Source organism: Wasmannia auropunctata, unplaced genomic scaffold, assembly GCF_000956235.1.
Source record: "Wasmannia auropunctata unplaced genomic scaffold, wasmannia.A_1.0 LD334852.1, whole genome shotgun sequence".
Taxonomy (NCBI): domain Eukaryota; kingdom Metazoa; phylum Arthropoda; class Insecta; order Hymenoptera; family Formicidae; genus Wasmannia; species Wasmannia auropunctata.
Genome location: NW_012028038.1, coordinates 20,346 through 29,535, shown reverse-complemented (window position 1 = coordinate 29,535; position 9,190 = coordinate 20,346). Strand labels below are relative to the sequence as shown.

Sequence of the window (9,190 nt, the reverse complement as noted above, 5' to 3'; positions counted from 1 at the left end):
TATCGCTATTATAAATGGCTGCCGAATAAATCAAACTTATGATTGGCCATTCGACGCCATTTTTAATATTTTCTAGTACTTTTGCGATACTGCCATAAGCCGGTCGCGCTTCTTTGATAATCTAGGACTCTAGATGCTCCAAAGAGTTTATATGCTCACGTGATCTAGAAAAGGAAATCAAGGGTGCCGACACGAAGTGTACCTACTGGTTATACTGACTATACTGTGTCTGTATCAAACAAAATATTTCGCTTTAATTTGTTGGTGCCGGTAAAACATTGTGTGTATATACGTAGCGGGCGATTTTTAAGATGAAAATTCGAAACTACGTATAGGCCAGTCAGCCGATTTTCCCTCAATTTTCTTATGAGACTATAACTTATATGTGAATAATAGTGACAGAATCCTTGCAGGCACGATGACTACATTAAGTGGATTTATAGAATTCTTCCAGAAAGGCAAGGTAAAGATTTATTGGGGCGACTAAATTTTAAGGTAGATTAATCTAGAACTGATTTTCGTTTAACCTGCTACAATTTATTTTCCCTGTAATTATTTGTATGTAATGTTCTTTGGATACATATATAATATATCCAAGGAATATTATATAAAAATCGCGTAATATTTATTACAATCTTGTATCGTACAATTGTTATAGAAACTCACATGTTATGTATTCATATATATATAGTACATAGATGTATTGTAATTACAGACATTTAGGCCAAAGAAAAAATTTGCTCACGGAACGTTGCGTTATTCTTTACACAAGCAAGCTCAAGCTTCTCTTAATTCCGGAATCAATCTAAGATCTGTTGTCAAATTGCCTCTTGGAGAAGATTTAAATGATTGGATCGCCGTGCATGGTACATTAAATATTTAATAGTAATATAAAGATGAACCTATGCAAAAGTTTTGTTAAAAATATGTTGATATGCATTTTCTAGGTTTTATCATTATTTTTACATTATATTTGATACAAAAATATATTATTGATAGTTGAAAACTTTAATCCCATTCTTGTCTGCATGGAAAGAATATACTATACTATACTAGATAGAATATAACCATATTTTTTTTATTTTTAGTTGTAGACTTTTTTAATAGAATAAATCTTATATACGGTACTGTGTCTGAGTACTGCGATTCAGCATCCTGTCCGACGATGAGTGGTGGGGCACGTTTTGAATATTTGTGGGCAGACGGTGAAAAATATAAAAAACCAACAGCATTACCAGCGCCACAATATGTTGCTCTTCTCATGGATTGGACTGAAGCTCAAATTAATAATGAAGCAGTTTTTCCAGTGTCAACAGGTTTCACATCTGTTTTATAATGCTATGTAATCTAAAGTAATCCTCTGTTTGATGATTTATACATGGATATATAAGGTATTTTATTACAGATGTGCCATTTCCCAAAACATTTATACCACTATGTAGAAAAATTTTGACGCGTCTCTTTAGAGTTTTTGTCCATGTGTATATCCATCATTTTGATCGCATTGTAGCAATAGGAGCAGTAAGTATATTAATTTTTAGTACTTTTAGTATTTTATACTATATTACAGAGATCCTTAGGTAAATTATATCAATATTATTATTTTAGGAAGCACACGTAAACACATGTTACAAGCATTTCTACTATTTTGTAACAGAATTTGATTTAGTTAATTCTAAGGAATTAGAACCGTTAGCAGAAATGACTGCCAAAGTTTGTAAGGATAGTGTTTCTCCTACTCAAAGCACAGCACCATCAAACAATCAAAGCAGATAGTTATTTCATCGTCACATTTGACGAAACTGATAATTACAATTTATTAGTAAAATCACAGAACTTCCAGAGACATAAAGAAAAGCATAGGTAAAACCATAGTAAAATCACTCATTTCATATGAAGATAGAAACAGTTTATGATATATTATTAATCACGTATATGCCTTTTTTTGAAGGAATTACGCCACCCTTGAGATTTTAAAACAATACCTAAAGTTTAGGATTTTTTGTGGGTAAATGGATAACTTTATTTTAAATATGCTTAAAGGTCATTATTGTTTATATATAATGTACTAAAAAAATTTTTTATGTCCAAAATGGCGGCGCACTGGTCTACACTTGCAAAATCCCTTTTTTTTTTTTATTGGTGCACAGGATTCCAGGTACACGGTTTGACCTTGAACAAAACAAAGAATTTTTATTATCTACATACTAAAGACTAATGAAATACATAGGGATTTTTCAAAATATTGATTTTTCTCAAAATGGCAGCTATTTTACGAAAGACTTGTGTACTGGCGAAAAATATAAACATTTTTCGTGAAATAGCTACCATTTCGAGAAAAATCAATATTTTGAAAAATCCCTACATACTTCATTACTCTTTAATATGTAGATAATGAAAATTCTTTATGTTTTGTTCAAAGTAAAACCATGTGCCTGGGACCTTGTACACCGATTTGAAGCTATAGAAAAAAGGGATTCCGTAAGTAGGCTAGTGAGCCATCATTTTGGACAAAAAAAATTAAAAAATATTTATATGTATATATATACAATAACGTCTTCTAAACAGATTTTTAATAAAGTTATCTATTTACCCACGAAAAAATCCCAAACTTAGGTATCTTTTAAGGCTTCAAGGGTGGCATAACTTCTTAAGATAATTTGTTACATCTAGATAACATTTTAAGAATGTCTTATGTACATTTTCTTATTGCAAAAGTTTTTTAGCATATTTGTAAATATAAACAATGTTTTTTTAATATTTAATTTGAAAAAAAGAAAATAGTCATAACATAATATGTACTTTTTACAAAACATTTGTTTTAATATTTATATTATAATTATGCTTAAAAATCATAATCATAGGTGCAATATTTAATAAGCTGTTATATATATTATTTCCAAAATTAACAATTTATATATATACTCAATATTTATATATATTGTTTAAGACACTGTAATACAAAATCTCAAATGGAATCTCTTTGTTATGAGATATTAAACTTTTAAATTTAAAATATATTAAACTTACATTGAACTTTTAAATTTAAAATGTTGAGTTTCAAACATTGTATTTTTTCTAGCTCTTTAGTATCTTATTTATACTAGACATTATATTAAATAATTATATAACGTTGTCCAATTCTCCAAGAATTAATTTTACTTACTTTTTCTTTACTTTTTATACTTATAGATTTTATTTGGAGTCTCTGCATATTTTATTTGGAATATCAGATAGACAATGAAACATTCTTCTTTTTTAAAATATGATACTATAGATATTAATTAAACGAAAATTAATAGAAAAATTTAATGATTACAAAATAATAGAGAATTTGTAATACAGTTAACATAATTAATAGTGCAAACATTTATTCTGGAATATAAAGCTTATTTAGATATGTGCAGCATAATAAAAATAATAAAATCAAGAAAATACTATCATCTCTCATTTCCTACTACTATTATTAACTATTCAAATAGTTTGTGTGCAAGAAATACAAATATTAATACAAATTTTTATAAATAAGAAATATTCTTTCTATTAAAATATATATTTTAACTCCAACATTGTATTTTATAAATCTTTTTAACGTAACAAATTTACTTATCACTAATTTAACAGAATAAAAAATTTTATATCTTTATAATCAATATAGATATTAAGAAAAACGTCAATTTCAGATTTATATTAATCTTATTTATGCCAAAGATTATTATAATAAATTGTAATCAATCATTTTTTTCATATTAATAAATAAATATTGTAATTTTACGACTTAATTAACTGAATTAACTCTTAAGTACAGATTTGTAATTTTTCAAATTCATTTATGATTATATTTTTTGCGTTTTAATGGTAATAATATTGGTAGTAATATTAATAGTATTGATTGTATCTTATATTTTTTAATATTAAAGTAAATAACAATTACTTGTCAATGAACAGATTACAGAACTCACAATCAGTGAATTATTTTATCGAAATTTATACTTTTACTTAAGATTTGTGCCTATATTTAAAATTTATTTTAAACATATTTGAAATTATCATAATATTTTTCATATACTATGAATAATACAGTCCAGAAAAGTACAAATATCGATTAAAATATTCTGCTTCCTTTGTATCTACTCTGCTAAATAATTCACGACAATTGTATGTGTATTGTATAAATAAAAATATATTATCTACTTATTTCTTAATACCATAAATTAAAATTGCTTTTAGACAGAATTATTTTTACCTTTTTTCATCTTTTATCATCTTTTATATTTATGCAATTGTTTTTGGAAAATATTAATTTTTTAAAAATATTTTACATTATCATACATTTAGTATTTTAGGATTTAATATTTTAAATATATAAAAAATGAAATTAGAGATAAAGAAAAACATTCTCATAATATCGATTAAACCGAGGAATTTTCTACACAGATTTCTCTCACTTGAATTAATATTTATTTTTTAAATTATATATTAAATAACTATCTAAAACATATATATTTTCGACTGAGGTTTATTTTCGCCAAACAATATACATTTGAACATTTGCTTGATAAATGGCAAAATAAAACTACAATCTCATATAGGGAAAGATGCAATTTTTATGTTTATTAGAAACTGATTTGTTAGTATTAATCGACTTGCATGTTTTATCATGAGCCAGCGTATGCATATCGTCGATTTATATTGTATTTCTAATTAATACGCTAAAATTGATTAATAACTGATGCTTGAAGATGATTAAACCCTGAGCCAATACATAGCTCCACGAATATTATTATAGTCCCCTAAATTTTCGACAGGACCAACTGCTGCAATCACTGGACAATGATCGTAAATATATTTCATACCAACATTTTGAATGGTCTCAGCAGTTACGCTCTGAAAAATAAATTACACAATCTACATATATTAAAATATATTCTATGTATCTTCTTAAAGGAATAAAATTTTGTTACAACAAATCCTGTCACGTGTTTTCATATTGAATATTTATAACTTGATGTATCTTACATACATATATATATAGTTCATAGACGTTAATGAAATTAATTTTCTTGCAATTTAGATTCTTTTATATGAAAATGTTTTAATCCGTATAATAGAAACTACATACATCTATCCTCATCTCGAGCTCGTGTAATGGAAGCCGGCGATTATAGCATAACATTTGACGGCCAATATCCTCACAAACTGCGGTAGTTCCATCCAACTGTAAAAACATATTGGTTTTAAGAATATTCTTTGCGCGTGCCACATCTTTCTCAGTAAGCGATGTGCACAGTTTCATCCATTCATGTTGAATATATGATGTCATCTCATCACATTTCATAGGATCACAAACGAAATATATACCCCAAAGTCCTGTATCCTGCAAAATTACAAAATATGCATTCATTGATTCGACAAATATTAATGATTATAACTACTGTTTCACAGCGACATTTATTTAATACATACTTTATAACATGTGTTAAAACTCTGATAGCTATGGCACAACTCTTGTTCTGTACAAGCTTTAGCTAAACTGCTTGCGTTATTTACGCCACCTCCTTGACTACGATCCCATCCTCCAATAAGAGTATTTGCAACCATAAGAGGAATGTTATCTGCCTCAGCCCATCCAGCACCTAATATGACCAACACATTTGATTATTCTATAAATTCTATAAGTTATAAATTTAAAATTTAAAATTCTAATACCTTCAACAGCAATCGCAATGTGAGCGAGAGGAATCGAATCGTCACGAACTCTTATTTCAGAGCCAGTATAACGACAGGATTTAACGTAATCTGGTATATTATCATAATTCGGTCCTGTCATTTTGCCGAAATGCTTATCGGCAAGCTCGATTAATTGGTTGTGATCTACACCGCCAGCACCAGCTAATACAAATCTAAAGAAATTGATATTAAAATATTTCGCAATCATTAATCAATTTTAGTTATATAAATCAATCGATAAGAGCTTTACCTAGATGGTCCATAATGAGTCTTCACGTATGTAACAAGATCGTCTCGCGAGATACTTTTGATGTTTTTAGTAGGCCCCAGTATTGTTCGTCCCAAGGATGTACCTTGATATGCGGCGGCATGCAAATGATCAAATACAACTTCCTGCAAATTTGTTTCAACCTCCTGCATCTCACGTAGAATAACACCACGTTCCCTCTCAATCTCGTTTTCACCCAGCTTAGAATTTTGTATAATATCACTGAGAATCTCAATAGCCTTTGGTACATCCTGTGACAAGCATTTTGCATAAAACACTGTTTGTTCTCGACTCGTGTAAGCATTCAGATGTGCTCCCATATTCTCTATTTCTAATTCCAAATCGGTTTGAGAGCGTTTAGCAGTTCCCTATAAACAAAAGATTCTATCAAACATAATAGTAGAAGACATAATAACAAACTTATTGAAAAAGCTAAACATAAAAATCACAATAAACATATATATATAAAATCATTAATCATGCATTATAGTTTTATTATTCAAAATTTACTCCAGCTTAATCACAGGCAAATCATTACACAGAACCCTAAAACTATTACCAAAAATTACTATCGCAACTAAATATCATTTTTAATTAATGATACTATTTGATTTACCTTAAAAGCCATATGCTCCATGAAATGAGCAACACCATTGTTGTCATCTGTCTCATATCGACTACCAGAATCTATCCAAAGACCAACAGTGGCTGTGGCAGCTCCACTATCTTCACTGGCAACTCTCATTCCGCTATCCAAAGTTGTAACTCTTGTAGCTGGTTGATTGATGAGTGCTTCTTTCAAAGAAGTGGCAGTTGACTGCCATTGTTTCGATACCTATGGAAGTATCATTAAAAAAATGTAAATAATGTATACCTCCCATTAAAAAATATACAACAATTTACCAACATTCAATTTACTAAAACAAGATTATGAATCTTTATATTAATATATCTACATTTTTAATAAATATTTTAATACATCTAACATTTTACCAAACACTTCGTAACATATTATATGAATTTCAAATTTCAATAAATTCATTCAGTATTTATTACATTACTGGCATGTTTTTAATTAATGACTAGGTACATGTACTATTAAATATTTTTCTTTATAAAAGATGCATTAAATCACATCTGTCAAAAGAAATAAAACGATTAACACGAGAGATTGACTGAGTTAGGTTAGTTACATATGAATGCATTTCGAGTTTTTCCGCTTTATTGAATTTCATAATAAAATAACATAAACAAATAAGTTAAACAATCACGCTGTTTTTGTACATTATATGCGCTAAAATTATTATTTTCTGTTCTTATTACGTAAGGGAAAGGTACGAATCTCGAGACCAATTCGAGTGCAAATAAATACATAAATGGATCGACTGTGAAGCTAAAATTGCTATTACGATGCGATAATCGCATTGTAAAATATAATTTGTTTTACCTTTACAAGGCTGGTTTTATTGGAATATGTACGCAACGCGCTGCTAATTTTTAGCAGACGAGTGGCCATTTTCCCGATTTATCTGAGGGAACGATTAAAGCACGATAACACACGATAGAGAACCGAGAACGCAGCAAAGCAGAGAGAATCTGATGACAAAAGATTGATGTGCCACGGAATGCCATGAGATGTCGTTATGTTGAGTCATAGAGCACAGTATAGCTAGAGTCTTAGGGCGAATTCATACTTTGACAGAAAACCAGAAAACAGAAAAGCAGAAGCCAATCAGAACTCGCACTGGTAGCAAGAAAAGCAGAAACTAGAAAGCAAAAATTATTAACCAGTGGCTGCAGTCCGCTTGATGCTGCAAATGCTTCGGAGCATTTTTCGATTGGTTAATTAGTAAAAATTCTTTCTTTTGATTGGTCAATTAAATGCTTCGAAGCATTTGTAGCGTCAAGTGGACCGCACCCAGTGAGATATATAACATACTGGAGAGAGCCTTGAGGTGGTGGGGATGGCCGAACTGTGCAACAGTAGTGCGAGAATGACAGCCATTGCAGCTTGGGGACGTTAGAGTCCTAGGTTATCAGAGAAGCCCGACCGGTGTTACGAGTCCTGATTGGACTTGTAAATGGTCAATCATAAGATTGATTTATCGGTATTATAAATGGCTGTCGAATAAATCAATCTTATGATTGGCCATTTGCGTGTCCAATCAGGACTCGTAACACCGGTCGCGCTTCTCTGATAATCTAGGACTCTAACTTTAGTATGTGTATATCTCACTGGTTTTGCTACTCGTTCGCTTTTGCTGTTCGTTTGGTTGAACTTCAAAAAGATGCTGCAAAATATTTTGCGCCGAATGTGCGTCATCTAACTAAAATTTTTAACCAATAGTAACGAATTGCTGCGATTTCACACTGCGCATGAAATGGCACCTTTAAGGCTTACTATATCTATTGTGTTTCGGGACTTAAAGACCAATAGTCTTACGGGAGTTATCGTGGCTGTTTAGTAATTGCTAAAATTTAAGTAATTAGTCAATAATATATTATTAATTTTATGATTTATTAATAGATCAATATTTTTTAGACATGTACAGTGTACACCCACGGTAATTGATTCTGTTCCTCGAAAATTTTTAAAAATTCTGAAGTGATCACTTTTGTATATTAATGCTTATAGTCCATGCACAATTAACGAAACGAAATATCATGCATAAACTATAAGCATTAATGTAGAAAAGTGATCACTTCAAAATTTGTAGTGTTTGATTATCCAAAGAGATAGTAAAACAGTTGGAAAAAAATGTAATTTTGCGGCAGCATATATGATGTAGCATTATAATTATTCATACTTATTTATAAAGTATTTATATAATAAAAATAATAATTTTAATAATGTATTATTTAAATAAATCGCAAATTTATGTCAAAAGTCGATAACATCGACGCTCTGCAATTATCTCCGGGCCCTTTGGCTGGCACGAAAATAAAGCATGAGGGCCCCCTTTTACAATACGTTGTATGTCGGATCATAAGCCGTAAGTCGCAAGAATTGACCAATTACAATCGAATATTCTTCTTACATTCAATTGTGATTGGTCAGTTCTTACGACTTACGGTTTACGACCCGACATACGACGTATTGTAGAACGGGCCTAATGCAGAACAACAGAAATCATACGACATACTGGACCTATCTATACTAAATTTATGGTTTCGGCTCGTCTTCGCTTCGCG

At 29.9% G+C, this 9,190-nt stretch overlaps 2 protein-coding genes across 2 annotated transcripts; one reads left to right on the top strand and one right to left on the bottom strand.

Annotated features, from left to right (window-relative positions):
* The first annotated feature begins 157 nt into the window (after positions 1–157).
* Positions 158–2,047, top strand: LOC105457969 (MOB kinase activator-like 3). Its single transcript, XM_011702954.1, has 5 exons — positions 158–463; positions 716–866; positions 1,089–1,316; positions 1,406–1,521; positions 1,609–2,047. Exons 1-5 carry the CDS (start codon positions 419–421, stop codon positions 1,774–1,776), a joined length of 708 nt encoding a protein of 235 aa, XP_011701256.1. The 5' UTR covers positions 158–418; the 3' UTR covers positions 1,777–2,047.
* Positions 2,048–4,501: 2,454 nt separating this feature from the next.
* On the bottom strand, positions 4,502–7,617 carry LOC105457968 (mitochondrial-processing peptidase subunit beta). The gene is made up of 7 exons (XM_011702953.1): positions 7,446–7,617; positions 6,615–6,833; positions 5,981–6,366; positions 5,710–5,903; positions 5,467–5,636; positions 5,123–5,377; positions 4,502–4,887 (listed from the first exon to the last, which is right to left on the bottom strand). Exons 1-7 carry the CDS (start codon positions 7,512–7,514, stop codon positions 4,747–4,749), a joined length of 1,434 nt encoding a protein of 477 aa, XP_011701255.1. The 5' UTR covers positions 7,515–7,617; the 3' UTR covers positions 4,502–4,746.
* Positions 7,618–9,190: the final 1,573 nt, after the last annotated feature.

Bases quoted from the DNA above. Each gene is read 5' to 3' on its own strand.
- LOC105457969 (XM_011702954.1), top strand. From the start codon at position 419: ATGACTACATTAAGTGGATTTATAGAATTCTTCCAGAAAGGCAAG. The intron at 867-1,088 runs GTACATTAAATA...TTTTATTTTTAG, and splicing joins TGATTGGATCGCCGTGCATG to TTGTAGACTTTTTTAATAGA. The intron at 1,317-1,405 runs GTTTCACATCTG...ATTTTATTACAG, and splicing joins AGTTTTTCCAGTGTCAACAG to ATGTGCCATTTCCCAAAACA.
- LOC105457968 (XM_011702953.1), bottom strand. From the start codon at position 7,514: ATGGCCACTCGTCTGCTAAAAATTAGCAGCGCGTTGCGTACATATTCC. The intron at 5,904-5,980 runs GTAAAGCTCTTA...CAATTTCTTTAG, and splicing joins ACTCATTATGGACCATCTAG to ATTTGTATTAGCTGGTGCTG. The intron at 4,888-5,122 runs GTATGTAGTTTC...TTTATTTTTCAG, and splicing joins AGCTCGAGATGAGGATAGAT to AGCGTAACTGCTGAGACCAT.